General features: G+C 43.0%; 1 protein-coding gene across 1 annotated transcript; it reads right to left on the reverse strand.

Annotated features, from left to right (window-relative positions):
• Nucleotides 1-351: 351 nt before the first annotated feature.
• Nucleotides 352-903, reverse strand: LOC114598411 (synaptic vesicle membrane protein VAT-1 homolog; the record flags this gene model as incomplete). Its single annotated transcript, XM_077928280.1, is given in 2 exon segments — nt 352-747; nt 750-903. Coding segments are annotated over 2 exon segments (549 nt in total), but the record flags the coding sequence as incomplete, so codon positions are not given.
• Nucleotides 904-17396: the final 16493 nt, after the last annotated feature.

Raw genomic sequence — 17396 nt, forward strand, 5'->3', positions numbered from 1 at the left:
ATTCATCCCTACTTGCATGTTCATCAAATTCTTTTTTTGTGTGTGTGTGTGATTACTTTCTATTTATTTACTTTTGAAAGGAGGCCGGCCAATGCGATGGTGCAAAGCGTTCTGTGAAACCCAGAAGCTTGCATCGCCTCCAGCCGACGACAATACATGTGTCTTTTCGGTCCTTACACCACTTATTCCATGAACAGCAGTGAGAGATCTATATGCCCATTCCTACTTCCATCAAAGGGTCAGACATGGGGAGGGGGGACAGGTTTTAAAAAATAAAAATAAAAAAATAACACAACCCAAAATACAACAACATGAGGACCTGAGGTCAGACAATCCACCCACGCCTTTCACTTTAGTTCTCTGCTGCTTTGCTTTCGTCCTTCGGTGGTGCTTCGGGAATCAGCACAACTTTCCCAACGTTCTTCTTCTCTTGCATCTGCTTCATGGCATCTACCACCTGATCAAAGGGCCAAACAGAGTCCACCTTGGGCTTGATTTTGCCTTGGTTGTAGAGGGCCACCAGCTTGTTCACCACACTGCTCAAGAGCTCCACCTCCTCATCTAGGTAGCCCAGGTGGTAGCCGCATACGGCCTTGTTGAGATGCAGGAGCTGCAAGGCATTGATGCTGAACTGGTTCCACCAGGTCTTAGCCATGGCCATCAGGTTCTTCCTCTGCCCTGTTACCAAGTTGGCTACACCATAGGTGACTAGTTACCCCATTGGCTTCAGGAGATTAAGCCTTTTGTGGTATCTGAACCCCCCAGAGGGTCTAAGACGACATCTACACCTTTGGGGGAGATTTTCCGTACTTCTGCCACATAATCAGCTGTCCGGTAGTCGATTGGGTGGGTGACCCCATTCTCCTTGAGGATTTCATGTTTGGAGGCAGAAGCTGTACCAAAAACGGTTCATCAAATTCTTGAAGAGGGCTTATATGATTACTCAATACTGAATGAGTGGCAGTTGACTGGGTTAACTGACTCCACTGGGAAAAGATGGGTGTAAGGAGATATCAGAAGATGTGTGAGCTCTGTCTAGGCATGCTGGTCCTCTGATGGCTCTTTGCTGCTGGCTCTTTTGCAGGCATCAAGAAATGAGCATGCATAGCTGAAATGGCCCGTATTCTGAGGTTCCCACTCACTGCCAGAATGACAAAAAAATCTACCACTCCACAGGCCAACGCGATTCTGCTTTCCCTGATCCGAGGGACAGTCAGAGAGCCAGAAGTGGGCTTGGGGATGAGTTGCTTGTGTTCTGTTGACACAAATCACCTTGGTCGAGATGGAGCACACGCATCTGCCATCAATTCAAATATCCCCCTGGTTGTTTTTTCCAAGGACTTCAGGGAGCAAAAATGTTGCAGTCGGCAAGATTTATACACCCCCCCCCTCTGCTAAGGGTTAACCTCATCTCATGGCACTGTTGTCTCAGGACAACTTGTCAGTCTGTGAGAACGGACGGTAATGGATTTGAAGTGGATTGCTCAGCCCATGGAGAGGAAGATGCTGTATTTATTGAATAGACATTAAAAAGAACATTTCTCAATTTCTCAGCACTGAACTCGGGGTCAATGGATCTTCTTGGCAGTGACGTGCTGAGTCAACTCCTAGCGCGGAGCTTTTAGAAGGGCCAGAGTTAGATTAAAGGATTAGACTCCATCTTTAACATTTCCCTAGCAAAAGGGTTGGGTCTTAAATCATTTATGTTGCTCTGCGGTGTTTTGTTTGGCTTCCCCCTGCTACCTTTGGAAAGCAAAACAAAAAAACACAATAACAACACACACACACACACACACACACACACAGACAGACAGACACACTTCCCAGTTCCCGAAGTTGGAACAATTCCATCACTCTGTCCCGAAATCAATGTGTACTACATGGATGAAAAGTGCTTTGGTTCCAAATTTACAGTGGGGGCCGGGGGGGATATTATTTATTGTTTATTAAATTTCTATATCTTCATTTAAGGATCACAGGGCAGTTTACAACAGAAAAACACAAAAGATGATATAAAAATAATAACAACACCCCCACCATTTTAAAAGGCGATCGGTTATTTAATTAGCCAAAGGCCTGAGAGGAGAGGAATGCTTTCACCTGGTGCCTAAAATAGATTCTAGAGAGATTGTTGAATCTTCCTGCCCTTACCTGCCAAACATCCAATGAGATGTCAGAAGCACATGTATTATAATAACAACTAGCAATTATAACACATGTTATAATGTGTTCAGTGCTGCCCTTTCTCCTGGGAGGAATGTATCCCAGAAAAACAAACTGCAGAGCGCCATGTAAACAGCAGGAAAGGGTGTGGATCAGGGCCAGATTTAGGTTTGACTAGGCCCTGAGCTAGTCCTGAGGGATGTGGGTGGCGCTGTGGGTTAAAGCCTCAGCGCCTAGGGCTTGCCGATCGAAAGGTCGGCGGTTCGAATCCCCGCGGCAGGGTGCGCTCCCGTTGCTCGGTCCCAGCGCCTGCCAACCTAGCAGTTCGAAAGCACCCCCGGGTGCAAGTAGATAAATAGGGACCGCTTACTGGCAGGAAGGTAAACGGCGTTTCCGTGTGCAGCTCTGGCTCGCCAGAGCAGCGATGTCACGCTGGCCACGTGACCCGGAAGTGTCTCCGGACAGCGCTGGCCCCCGGCCTATAGAGTGAGATGGGCGCACCAACCCCAGAGTCTGTCAAGACTGGCCCGTACGGGCAGGGGTACCTTTACCTTTACCTTTAGGCCCTGAGCTACTGAAGGTAATGGAGCCCTTTATATGTCCAGCTGTCCTTTGTCAACAACAAATTGTCACTGTTTTTTGTGTTGAATATATGGTATATGGTAATTTATGGACCTAATAGGTTTATATACACTTCAGGTTACAGACTCTGCTAATCCAGAAATAGTACCTCGGGTTAAGAACTTTGCTTCAGGATGAGAACAGAAATCGTACTCCGGCAGCGCAGCGGCAGCAGGAGGCCCCAATAGCTAAAGTGGTGCTTCAGGTTAAGAACAGTTTCAGGTTAAGAACAGACCTCCAGAATGAATTAAGTTCTTAACCTGAGGTACCACTGTACAGTGGAACCTCGGTTGTCGAACATAATCCGTTCCAGAAGACCGTTCGCCTTCTGAAACATTCGACAACCGAGGCGCAAAGGGAGAATGTCACTTTCAATGATGAAAATCGAAAAACACACAGTGATGCCGTTTGACTTCCGAGGCACATTTGAAAACGGAAGCATTTACTTCTGGGTTTTTGGCGTTCGGGTTCTGAAACGTTTGTTAACGGAGACGTTTGAGAACCAAGTTTCCACTGTAGTTCCTTTTTTAAAATTTTTAATTTTATTTTAATATAATCTTTATTGGTTTAAAATACCATCTTACAGATACATTACAAATGGTTACAACAAAGTTAAACACAAAAATGAAAAAGAAAAGGAATGAAGAAAATAAATATGAAAAGAACAAAAAAAGAGTTAATAATAAGAAAAGAATATCAGTTATAGCATCATATCTTCTCCAATAAAGTTTTCTGGAAAAAAATTCTAATCATTCTCGTCGTACTTTTTCTGTTGTCTTAATTTTACCGCACAGTTTGTTTTACAGTTTTTTCTATATATTTCTCTAAGATGTTTATTCCATTTGTTTATTATACACAAGTATCCTTCAATTCTGCTAAGATAATATCATTTTTACAATATAGTCTTATAAACTCCTTGAATCATTTCCATTCTCTGTATGTTTTTGATTTGGGGCTCTTCTGGTCAGCACTGCTAATTGAAAATATTCTATCATGAGTGATTGCCAATCTATTATTGAAGGTATTGTTTCACATTTCCAGCTTCCACTGTAGTTCCTTATTTCCTTGGCATCCGATGGGAGGGCGTTCCACAGGGCGGGACTGCCTTCCTATGAAAGCAGTTTTGTGGTACCCAGTGAGCCATTCCCTGCCTCGAACAGGAAGCTGTTCATCCAGGTGTTTCTATATATCATGGTTTGGCTGCCCTTTGGCGAGCAAGCTTCAGTCAGGACAGGCCCACAGCCCTTGTCCTGCCAGCTGCTGAGTCCAGCAAGAGTGCTAAGGCTTTTGAAAGGAATACTGAACAACAAATCAAATGCAATCTGGCTTTATCATAAAATCTCATAAAACTAAAAGGGAACATCCACTTTTAAGGCAGCATTGTAGATTTATGAGATCATATCTAGCCGAAGACAGCCTAGTTAAGGGCGGCAGTGAGGGAGAGGCTGTAGTAAGGAAATAAAGGAAAGCCTATGAAAAGTAGTAAATATGTAGCCGTAATGAAGAGGACTATTACCCAACAGGTGATAAAAAGAGGTTGCGACCAAGAAAAAGATGCTGTGAAATTTAATCCGACACAGGCAAATGTCAGTACAGTTGCATAACGCCTCTGAACTCCTATGTTTCAGCTCCCAATCACAAACCGGAAGTGAGTGTTCTGGTTTTTGAACAATTTTTGGAAGCCACATGTCCGGCTTCCGTGGCTTCCGATTGGCTGCAGGATATTCCTACAGCCAATCGGAAGCCATGTCTTTGTTTTCGAACAGTTCCGGAAGTTGAACAGACTCCCAGAATGCATTCTGTTTGAGAACCAAGGTATGACTGTACAGTTTGCCATTCGAGGACATCTCTATGTTGAAAGATTTGTACAATCGAGGAGAAGCCAGACTATTGATATATAATGAATTGAAAAAGATGTTTAAGGCAACATTTGTAAAAACAAACAACATCATCATCATCAACAACAACAACAACAACAATAACCCAGAAGCTTTCCTTTTGGGAATTATAGGGACAGAACTACCCAAATTGTATAGAAATTTATTCATGTATGCGGCTACAGCGGCAAGAATGTTCCTTGCCCAAAAATGGAAAGTAGTCCTGACAAAAAAAAGAATGGATACAAAAAACTTTTGGAATATGCAGAAACTTTCCGGAAAAATAAGAAAACAAGATAACAAACGTTTTATAAAAGAATGGAAATGGTTTATTGAATATTTACAAATACCGTAAATGGATAAGAACATCAGCAGGATTATTGTAATAACCTGCAGTTTCATAAGAGTATATATTTAAAATAGATGAATAAATGAACAAGCTAAGTTAATTTGGATATGCAGAAGATATTAAGAATAAAGTTAAGGAATCATGGAAAGAAGGGGAAGGAAGTCAAGTTCTGAAATGTTTAAATGTCTGTAAAATTAGTGAAATGTATAAACCTGAAAATCATAAATAAAATATAAAAACATTTCTAAGTCAGCTATGGTTTATTCAGTTCCTCAGTACCTTCAACAACAGGCACAAGAAGAGAAGCGGCTGGCTGCTAAAAAGAAAAGAAAAAAGTTGTACAATGGTGACTGAAAAAGGAAATATGGCATTCCTGGAACTTCTCACAAACAACCATTCAAATATAGCACAGTTGGATTGTCCTGTTTATGCTGGAGAAAGACTGAAGACCCTTAGAACGCAATTGGGTGGGACCATATGGGCAGGAGTGCTGAGATTGGAGCCTCCAAACATCCATCAAATCCCATTATTAAAGCATTTAGTATTTACTTCAGCATTCTGTGTGGAAAAGATTACTTACGATCTCCTTTGAGACTAAACTCCACATTCATATATACTCCTATTATTAAATCTCCCATTCTCTGAAGCAACAAATTTTCACTCTCCTTAAACAGGGAATTTTAAAAAATGACTAATGCTGAGTTAGGGAAATAGATGCCTTTCACAGTGAATATTTTTGTCCAAATCTCATCTCCTTAAAACACTCTGGTGTTGTTGTTTTTTACATTAAAAAGGAATATATTTAGTACTTGTAGGGTTGCCCTATTTCAAAAAAGTGAAAATCCGGACACAAAGGTTGTTGATTTCCCCCACAGACATTTCCCCAATTTCTGCCCAAACACTGTTTCCAACAGCAGTATTCTGGGTATGTCCGGGAAATTCTGGACATATCGCAACCCTGGTACTTATCAATACAGCTTTCCCTCTTGATTTTGTATTAACTTTTTCGTATGTGTTTCCTCCTTTAGCTTGTTTGGGGGGAAATGAAAGAGCTGAAATTTTGATGGCGGCTACCTGATTCTTCTGGGACGCGGGTGGCGCTGTGGGTTAAACCACAGAGCCTAAGACTTGCCGATCAGAAGGTCAGCAGTTCAAATCCCCGCGACAGGGTGAGCTTCCGTTGTTCAGTCCCTGATCCTGCCAACCTAGCAGTTTGAAAGCACGTCAAAGTGCAAGTAGATAAATAGGTACCGCTCCGGCGGGAAGGTAAACGGCGTTTCCGTGTACTGCTCTGGTTCGCCAGAAGCGGCTTAGTCATGCTGTCCACAGGAAAAGACCAATCAGGCTCCAGGAGGGAAGCAGAATCAGCCAATCAGACAGGACTCATTGTGTAAATAATGTATATAAAAGCCTGAGGTTTGAGGGGAAATTCAATCACTGTTTTACAAGCTGCAATGAAGAGCATGAAATCACTACAGGACTCCGAATATATTTCAGATGGTGTGTCCAGTGTTCAAAGGCAGGAACAGGACTATGAATGGAGATAAGCAAAGCTGAGGAAGAGAGGACAGAGAAGAAGGGACAGAAAAAGAGAGAACAAAGAATTGAGGGATACAGAGAGAGACAGGCAGCTGAAGTATGTTGTGTTCTGGCAACCCCAGAAACAGCTCCCTTCTGACCCGGCCTATCGCTGCTGCAGGTCCTGTGCAGGTAAAATTCATTATTATTATCATTATTGCCATCATTAGCAAAGCCCAGGGGTGCAACTCAGGGAAGTTATAGTGTCTCATTTGGAGCCTTGGCAGGACTGAGCTCAGGGAACCTCACGCAACGCTCAAGTCTTGCAGGAGGAAAAGCATCAGTTTTGCAACATTCCTCACCCCTCTGTGCTTTGGTTTCTTGCCAAATCTCTTGCTCAGACAAGCTTCTTGCCTGCCTTGCTTTTGAAGCCTTGCATCATAGTCTTCGTTGTCTGACTTTCCCAGATTTTCTATGGCTTTCTTTTTAGCCATGGCAACCCGAGAACACGCCAGCTGAGGCCAGGCAAAGTTCCTTGCAGAATGGGTTGAGTGAGTTTCTTCAAATTCTTCAGCTGCAGCATTCCAAAGCAACATTCACCTTTTTCAGTGCTAAGTTTAGTTCATGTCGTGGTGACCCTAATGAAAAAAACAGTGGAAAAAGCCACAAACTTCGCTTGTTCATCAACCACACAGCTTATTTTACTGAGCTGGCCTGCTAACTAATTAAAATGCTGAGCTGATTAACTGTGTTGCTTTTAACTAATTAATTGGTCAATTCATCAATTAAATACTAAAATGCCACAAAGATGTTACACAGCTTTATACAACGCAATTCACTGATATTTCCATTGCTGAAATATCCTCTATCGTACAACAGAAATATATTCTACTATAAGTCCATATGTCGGTGATTCCATTCTCTTTCACATGTTGGCTTTGAAGTTTTTTGGTACAGTGGTACCAAAACCAAAGCGTTCCAAAACCAGGCATGCTTTCCCATAGAAAGTAATGCTAAATGGATGAATCTGTTCCAGATTTTTAAAAACAACCCCTCAAACAGGAATTTAACATGAGTTTTACTATCTAACGAGACCATGGCTCCATAAAATGAAAGCAATAAACAATGAACTGCAGTCACACAGTCAATCAATCAGTAGTTGAACTGGGCTCCACGCAGTTACAAAAACAAAACAAAAGGAGCCACAAAAACAAAAAATGCAAATAAATACCATAAACAGACAAACCTCAGCGTAACGCTCAAAATGGAAGTGTGGCACTCAAAATGAAAGTATAATTCTCAAAACAGAGCACGTTCAGCTTCTGAAAAAAGTTCCCGAACCGGAACACTTACTTCCGGGTTTGCAGTGTTTGGGTTCCAAGTTGTTTGAGTACCAAGGCGTTTGAGAACCAAGGTACCACTGTAGCTTTAATATTGATAGTCCTGTTTTTGTTTTACTCTTTACTCTTTATTTTGCAATAAATTCATTCATTGATTAGTCCATTGATAAATCAGTTATTGCTTCCAACTCCCAAGAGCCAATACTGAAGGATGTAGGTTGTATCCAAACATACTGGTATTATTATTTGAACCATTTGAACCATTATTTGAACTCTGCGACTATCACTTTGTGAGAGATTCACTCTACACTCCCCATCAGAGGAAACCCTGTGCAAGGATTTCCGCTTGTACAATGGGATTCTTCCCCTCTCTCCACACTTCCTGAAATTGGTTCAGAGGTGGTGGTCAGAAGAAATTGGGCTGGGGATGAGCGGGAGGATAGTTCCATCAGGGAAACTGCAATGCTTGTGCAGATAACAGCATAGCTGTCAACGTTTCCCTTTTTTCAAGGGAAATTCCCTTATTCCGAATAGGATTCCTCGCAAGAAAAGGGAAAAGTTGACAGCTATGGATAACAGTATGACATTGAATCCCACCCCATGTTTTGTTCAGATGTGGGTTCTTCCCTGCAGAACTGAGCCCAGGAAAAACCAATTCTCCTAGTTTCCAGCAGGTTGCTTGTGCAAAGCACTGATTGCGTGCAAACGCGAGAGTCCTAATAGCACAAGGATGGAAGACTGAAGAAACTCCAGCTAAAGAATCATGGCAAGAAAAACTGGTGGACTACGCAGAACAGGCAAAATTGACACATAAGCTACGGGACAAGGATAACTGTGACTTTAAAGATGAATTGGAACCCATTACAAAGTATTTGAAGAGGAAACAAAGTGAATTGGACTCCTTGGCAGGTTTTGAATAAACATTCACAAACTTTTTATTGACAATAATCAGTTAAACAATTTAAGGATCTATACAACTTTGTAACATGCAGAGAACAGCATTTACAGAGAAACGAAAGACTGGAACGGGGGGGGGTTGTGTGGGAGGGTGGGGAGAGGGAGGGAGGAAAAATGGGGGGAAATTAAGGATGATATGTTTTTGGATAATATGTTTTGTTTAAATTTTCAATAAGAATTATTTTTTTTAAAAAAAGGACTGATTGGGTGGCCAACGTGACATCATAAAATCACCTCCACCTGAACCTCCCAGAGTATTTTTTGAGTAAAAAAGCCGAAGATTTAGAATTTTTTTAAAAAAGAGAGAGAAAAGAAAGGAAAGGTTGAAGGAAAATGTAACGAAATAAATTTGCAATGTGTTTTGGGGAGAAACCAGGAGAGCCTGAAGCATGTGAGGAGGCATAAAGGGGAAAACAGGATGTTATCTGCAAGTATCTCATAGTTTCTTCTGAAATAATGTGTTTTGATGCAGTTTCCCCAAAGCCAGTTTTGCTCAAATTGGAGAGCTGTAGGCTTACTAAGGGACGCGGGTGGCACTGTGGGTTAAACCACAGAGCCTAGGACTTGCTGATCAGAAGGTCGGCGGTTCGAATCCCCGCGACGGTGTGAGCTCCCGTTGCTCGGTTGCTGGCATTTCTGTGTGCTGCTCTGGTTCGCCAGAAGCGGCTTAGTCATGCTGACCACATGACCCAGAAGCTGTACGCCGGCTCCCTCAGCCAATAAAGCGAGATGAGCGCCGCCACCCCAGAGTCTGATTCTGTAAACCAGAAGGGTGCATTGGAAATGAAGCGAGAGTGTTGTCTCCAGTTTAGGATAGGGATGTGGGGAAGAGAAGTCTGAGAGAGGTAATGCCAGGGGAAATACGAACTTGATTCTGGACCCCACTCTGACATGTGCACACTGCCTGTCTGTCTGCCTCCTTCCTCTCCCCTCCTCCTCCTCCTCCTGCTCTCCAATTCCCCCATGAAACCTTCTCAACCTTCTGTGGCACCCCTCCTGTCAAAAGCGTCACCATTTGTCACCAAAATGTTTTGGCAGAAGCCTCATCTCTAGGTTTTGACAACCTTGAGAAGAAAGACTCTCCCAATTATTACTAATGGAACATTATGTTACTCTTTGGGAACTTCTGCATGAATAAAAAGGGTCATTAATGGCATCTACTCCAATCCTAGAAATTATTAGTCAATGCTGAGACGTTGTTTTTAGCTCCTGGCAGTTTAATTCCTGGCCGCCCCCTCTGCAAAGTCTTAGGCAAGTTCTTGACTTGAATGTAATCTTGACGCGCTCTCTGGAGACCTCTGAGTAAGCTCAAACTCCCCATATGCTGCCTCCCCATTGCCATTTATTCATTTAATAAAACCAGCATCAACATACCCAGTTGTCTTTCACCGCACTTACGCGTTGTCTTCTGGGTTAGAACCACTTCCAGCCAGGCCTTCTTGACCTGAGAAGAAGCAAGGCCCACAAATCCACAGAGGTTGTGAAGAACCGATGCATCCCTCCCTAGACTTGACATCTTTCCGCAGGGCCTGCAAGACAGAGCTCTTCCGCCTGGCCTTTGGTTTGGACTCTGTCTGACCTTTATGTTTCCCTCCCCTTATGGTTTTGATCTATGGGCTACTATTAAAATGAGGCTGCATTTTAAATTGCATTTTAACCTGTATTTTAAATTGGTTTTTATTGGATTGATCGTAATTTTACTGGTGTTAGCCACCCTGAACCCAGACCTGACAAGGGAGGGAGGGGTATAAATAAAATTTATTATTATTATTATTATTATTATTATTATTATTATTATTATTATTATCAGATGGCGTCTGTAAGTTCCCACTGAGTGTTGTTTTAAGCCCACTTATCTTCCAGTGTTCTGCACTGGGGTTAAGGAAACATGTCCCAGCCAACATCTTGGGTCCTCCTGTACTCATGGCATCTTCCTGTGCACTTTAGAGACCTAATAGAGATTAGGAAGACTTGAGTCCAAATTCCTTTTCAGCCATGAAGAAGAAGAAGAAGAAGAAGAAGAAGAAGAAGAAGAAGAAGAAGAAGAGGAGGAGGAGGAGGAGGAGGAGGAGGAGGAGGAGGAGGAGGAGGAGGAGGAGTTTGGATTTGATATCCCGCTTTATCACTACCCGAAGGAGTCTCAAAGCGGCTAACATTCTCCTTTCCTTTCCTCCCTCACAACAAACACTCTGTGAGGTGAGTGGGGCTGAGAGACTTCAGAGAAGTGTGACTAGCCCAAGGTCACCCAGCAGCTGCATGTGGAGGAGCTGGGAATCGAACCCGGTTCACCAGATTACGAGTCCACCGCTCTTAACCACTACACCACACTGGCTCTCCATGATGCTTGCCATGTGATTTCTCAGCACATCAGCCTTTCAGCCAGGGTTGTTGTGGAGATAGAACAGGATAGCATGATCTCACACATGCCATCCTGAATTCCATAGAACCCTTTTTTCTATCAAGGGTTGTATTCCTACCCCTCACACACTTAGTGAATGTTGGGGTGGGGGTGGGGCCAGAGCTGGTGGTGGGTGGAGCCAGAAGAAACAAAAAATATCTAGGTTAGTTGATCAGGAATAAAGATCACCCTGTCGTATTTCAACATGGCTTCCTCAAATAGGGGATTTTCTATTACTCTCTCTCTCTCTCTCTCTCTCTCTCTCTCTCTCTCTCTCTCTCTCTTTATTGAAACAATACTTTAAAAACAAGCGAACAAACAATTAACAAACCACAAAATAAAACAAAACAAAAACAACACCAAAGAGCGAACAAACAAGAAAAAGCATCACATATTTATTTGACTTCCATTCATCCCACTATGTTTTCTAGGCTTCATATTCGATTTCACACTTTCTATTATCACTTCTTAATTTTAATTATCCCTTAATTTATTCGTGTTCCATATTGTCCTGCAAGGTTCAGTCTAGACTCATCAAAGTGTTTAAGTTTTTACAATGTAGCTGTAAATATTCTTTAAAGACATCTCGTTCTTTATTTATTCTCTGTTTTGAATCATCTCTTAAACTTCCAGTCATTTTGGCTAGTCCTATATATTCTATCATCTTCACATGCCAGTCTAATTTGGTGGGTATCATTTCTCCTTTCCAGTTTTTTGCTATCAAAATTCTAGCCGCCGTTGTTGCATACATGAAAATTCTTAAAATTTTCGGGATTTCATTATACATGATTCCCAACAGGAAGGCTTCTGGCTTTTCTACACTGAGGATTATTTAACAAAGAAGAGCCCTAGGTCAGCCTTGTTAAATAATCCTCAATGAAAGAAAAGCCCCTAATTAACCAAAAAAACAAAAATTAGGGGCTTTTCTACACTGAGGATTATTTACCATGCCTGACCTAGGACTCTTCCACACTTCTATTTCCCCTATCACTTCCCCCTGGGAAAACCCGCTCTTTGCTGCCAAATCAGCGCAGACATTAATTGGGTTTTCCACAGAGTGATGTTTGCTCCAATTCAGCAATAAAAAGTGATTTTTTCCTAGGAAAGTGGTGTTACAAGTGGAAAACCTCTCCGTCCCCTGCTTTCTAGGCAAAGGACCAATGAAGTGGAGGTGGACCCCTAATTACAGTACTGACAACTGGTCTCCTCATGAGTAGCAGGGCTTTCACATGACTTACGATGGCAATGGACCCTGAGATGGAGGACCTCATGATGGGAAATGAGGGCCCAAAGGCTGCATGCCCATTTTAAGGGTTTCCTGCCTACATGGAGCGACCACTTGGCATCAGGCGATCCAGCCAGTCAGATCATGCCTATTAGGAAACAAGCGTGAGACCTTGAGGGAGTTGGGAAGAGGGTAGACACCCTCAGGGGCAAGTGAAGATGGTTATTGCTGGTGGAAATTGCTGCCACAGGATTTCTCCAGCTTCCCGTCAGAAACAACCTGTTCTGGTTTTGTGGATTCAAGAGCTGGTTGGAGTTTGTGCTTGCCTTTCCAATGCAAAATGGAGAGCAGGGCTTTTGGGGGGTCGGGTCACAGGAGTAGAGAGGAATCACCTGAGGTTGTACGTTTTCTGAAAACCTGAATGGGGGAAGTGATGACTTTTCATAGGTTAAAGGGCTGCAAGTGGGCAGGTGGAGCTCACCTCAGATAATGCATGCCCTCAGACGTCTGTTTACTGAGCCCCTTTTGCCTCTCCAAAGGATATACTTTGCAGCTCAAAAGACCAGGAACGAGGAGCATATCTGCCTTGGAGATGATTTAGTGGGTCAAACTACAAAGTGTACAAGATCACTTGCAAAAGCACATTGACTGCCTCACCCAAGCTGTATAATTATTATTATTGTTATTATTAATAATAATATTGTATAAAAGAATTATTAACAATTTCAACAGAACAATCTATCAAAACATATCATATTCATTATTTCCCCCCCCCCCTTTTCCCCATTTCCCATCAAACCCCCCTCCCCCTCTGAGACTTCCCTCAGCTCCTCTCTCTGATTTCTCAAAACAAGTCACTCTCTGCATATTATAAAATTATTTCAATCCTTATACAGTGGTACCTTGGGTTACAGACGCTTCAGGTTACAGACTCCGCTAACCCAGAAATAGTACCTCAGGTTAAGAACTTTACCTCAGAATGAGAACAGAAATCGCACGGCAGCAGCGGAAGGCCCCATTAGCTAAAGTAGTACCTCAGGTTAAGAACAGTTTCAGGTTAAGAATCGACCTCCGGAATGAATTGAGTTCTTAACCTGAGGCACCACTGTATTTTAAACTGCCAACCTAGCAGTTTGAAAGCACACCAGCGCAAGTAGATAAATAGGTACCGCTGCGGTGGGAAGGTAAATGAATTAAGTTCTTAACCCAAGGTACCACTGTATTATCTATCTACCATGTTACCAATCACTAAATTTGTGTATGTTTATTCAAAACCTGCCAAGGAGTCCAATTCATTTTGTTATATTTTTAAGTACTTTGTAAAAAGTACCCATTCTTCTTTAAAGTCAAAGTTGTCCTTATATCGCAGTTTGTATGTCAGTTTAACCAATTCTGCATAGTTCATCAATTTCTCTTGCCACTGTATTATTATGATGATGCTGGTGATGATGATGATGATGATGATGATGCCCATCTGACTGGGTTGCCCCACCTACTCCATCAAACATCAAAAACGTCCCTCTACAGGGCCACAGCTCTTTGGCCTTTTCAGTTGTGATAGAAGATCAGTCTAGGTGGATGAGCGAGCAGGTTGCTAATGGGTTCCATCTTACTCAGGCCTAGGCACCCAGAGCGCAGCAGGCCTGTAGCAGAAAAAACCCCAGAGGTTAAAGGGCAACGCAGTCGCTCTAAAATGGAAACTGCAAACAAAAGATAGATCCTTCTTCTAAAAAGTTCCTTGGAGGAAAGAGTTTTCAATCCCTTTTTGATTTATGACCTACTATAGGATATTGAGACATTATTTACAATCAATATATGCTTCCGCAAGACTCCCGCCGGAGCCATAGACCTTGCCAGCAGAGCAGAGGTTGGTCCACGCGACACAATGGAAGTTATATAACAACAACCTACAGGAGCGAGCAATAAACACTGGCCAAGCTGTATATCTCGAAGCAAGCAGAACCAGCTACATATGTCTTTGGACAGCTGACACAGGGCTAAAGCAGCAGTTCAGCTGTATCAGTACGGGAGCCCTCTCGTGCTGCTGTATCAGCAACCAAATCTTATAGCTGCTATAACCAGGAGTAATTGTACCACAAGTCAGAAATTCCACCTCATGGGCAGGACTTCCAAGAGAAATATATGGAACGTTTTCTGTGGGCACATCCAGGCAGAAGCTGTGCTTGAACCCAGCTGCATACAAGAGGCCTTAACTAGTGGTGCTTCAGAAGATGTGCTTGCTTTACGTGAAAGCCATTTTGCCAGTTCTATCAAGCACATTCTTGGAAGCAAAGGGCATCCTGAATCTCTAGTTCACTGCCCCCCCAAAAAAACACACACTATGGGATACTTTTTAACCGTTGGTTGTGCTTTCAAATAAAACCCAAGAGAGTGTGATCTACTCACAGAGTTTAAAAACTGGCAATGATCTACCCCATTTTCAGGGGTTCAGATCAAAGTTTTTAAGCTTTTTAAAGGATGGAAAGTCCTGTTTCTGGGGTGTTCAGGTCTAAGTTGTTGAGAGCTATTCTTAGGGGCGAAGTTGTTGGGCTTCTTTTGGGGGAGCCAGTGATCTACCAGTGATCTACCACAGACGTCCAGTGATCTACCAGTATATCATGATCTACCTGTTGGACGTGCCTGAAACATCTTAGGGTTTGGGCAACACATTCTTATTATTAACACTCCAAACATTAAAATAATAATTAAAAAATCTCTCCTATTTCAGGTTCAAAAATAGGATGCTTAGAACTGCACGCTATTACTTCAGATTTTTAACAGCTTGCTTAAATCACTGTCCTTCCTTTGAGGGGTGGTACGTCACCTTACCAACAAAGGTCCGTATAGTTAAAGCCATGGTTTTCCCAGTAGTGATGTATGGAAGTGAGAGCTGGACCATAAAGAAGGCTGATCGCCGAAGAATTTATTCTTTTGAATTATGGTGCTGGAGGAGACTCTTGAGAGTCCCATGGACTGCAAGAAGATCAAACGCATCCATTCTTAAGGAAATCAGCCCTGAGTGCTCACTGGAAGGACAGATCATGAAGCTGAGGCTCCTGTACTTTGGCCACCTCATGAGAAGAGAAGACTCCCTGGAGAAGACACTGATGCTGGGAAAGATGGAGGGCACAAGGAGAAGGGGGCGACAGAGGACGAGATGGTTGGATAGTGTTTTTGAGGTTACCAGCATGCGTTTGACCAAACTGCGGGAGGTAGTGGAGGACAGAGGTACCTGGCGTGCTCTGGTCCATGGGGTCACGAAGAGTCGGACACGACTAAACAACAACAACAACATTTAATACTGTGCCTCTCAAAAAAAAATATGAGCTACTGGAGCTACTATGTTTTCTGCATATAGTCAGCTGTTTACTAAAATAATGTCCTCCACAGCCCCATAAGGAGGCAGCATTAAAAAAACCAAAAAGCAATGGGAGGCCTTTCTAATTTCAAAGAGCACCTGATAAAGGAGCTTTCTAGGGAAAACAAAATGGCAACCGCTATAATTGTCATCCCGACAAATATTTTTGCCTCACCCCAAAGTCTAGCTGGACAAAACAGCAGGTTTCAAGGTGACTGAGGTGGTTGAGAAATGGCCCTTGTCAAATCTGGATAGCCCCAATGCAGAATTGCAGGGAACTAAATTTTTGGCCTGACAAAGCTGTAAAGCCAGTGCTTTTTTTCTGGGGGTACTCAAGGATACACAATACCAGCATCTTTTTTTCTAGAAGGAAAGCACTGTGTAAAGCTATTGCTTTCTAGCCCTGGACTAGGGTGGTTGCCTTCTCTAGCAAACTGGAACACCTAAACAGGTGTCAGGGACTGGGCAGAGAAGGAATGGTGGAGACCGCCTCCCCATCCTGACCCTTCTAGGGAAATGAATTGAACTGAAATACTTTATTGTCACTTGTACAACTTGTATACAGTGAGATTACACAAGCACCCCCACTCAGCTCTCTTAGTTTTAATTCCCCTCGTTTACTGACGCACACCCACCAAACCCAGAAGTCAGTTGCCCTGTTGTTATCTTTTCATTCAGCAGCCTAATAGCCCACGGACAGAAGCTGTTCTTTACCCTGTTGGTGCGACTAATCATGCTTCTATATCTTCTGCCTGAGGGCAGGAGATCAAGAAAGTGCCGGCCAGGGTGTGAATCATCCCTGAGAATTTTCCTCACTCTCCAGAGGCAAGGTTCTTCCGCGATGTCATCCAGCGGATTCACAGGACAGCCCATAATATCTTGTGCTGTATTCACCACCCTCTGTAGGCACTTCCTATCAGGTGATGTCAAACCAGCGTACCACACCTTGATGCAGTATGAAAGGACACTTTCTATTGTGGTAGAAGGAGATCATCAAATGTTGATTGACATTGTTCTTTCACAATACTCTGAGGAGATGGGGTCTCTGTTGGACTTTCTTAACCACTTGGGTTGTATTGCTTTTCCAAGTAAGGTCTTTGCTGGGATAAACTCCTAGGAATTTAAAGGAAAAGACTCTCTCCAAACAGCCCTCCCAGATGTACAGCGGGGCTAGTTCTCCTCTCTTCCTCCGAAGGTCCAACACCATCTCCTTTGTCTTGCTGATATTAAGGTGCAAGTTGTTCCCTAGGCACCATGTAGAGGAAGACAGTATAGATTTACAACAGGGGTTTGAGGGAGGTTGCAGCTCAGAGGCAGATGAAGGGGAAAGCTGGGAAATCATGAGAAAACCAGAACAACACTCAGCTGAAACATTGTCATTAGAAAGCATCCCAGACCCTCCATCTCCCAGAACCCAGTGAGTCTTAAAAACAGGAGATCAAAGAGCTCAAAGACAGAGGGCACGTAGCAGCACCTGTAGAAGTGATGAGGAAGTGGGAGAGACAAGGGGGTGGAGATTCACTGGGGACAAGGCCATTATCCAAGAGGCTGGGTTCTATAGCCTCTCTATTTAATATTGAAAGAAAAAAG

The sequence above is a fragment of the Podarcis muralis genome, chromosome 5 (assembly GCF_964188315.1).
Source record: "Podarcis muralis chromosome 5, rPodMur119.hap1.1, whole genome shotgun sequence".
In the NCBI taxonomy this organism is placed as follows: Eukaryota; Metazoa; Chordata; class Lepidosauria; order Squamata; family Lacertidae; genus Podarcis; species Podarcis muralis.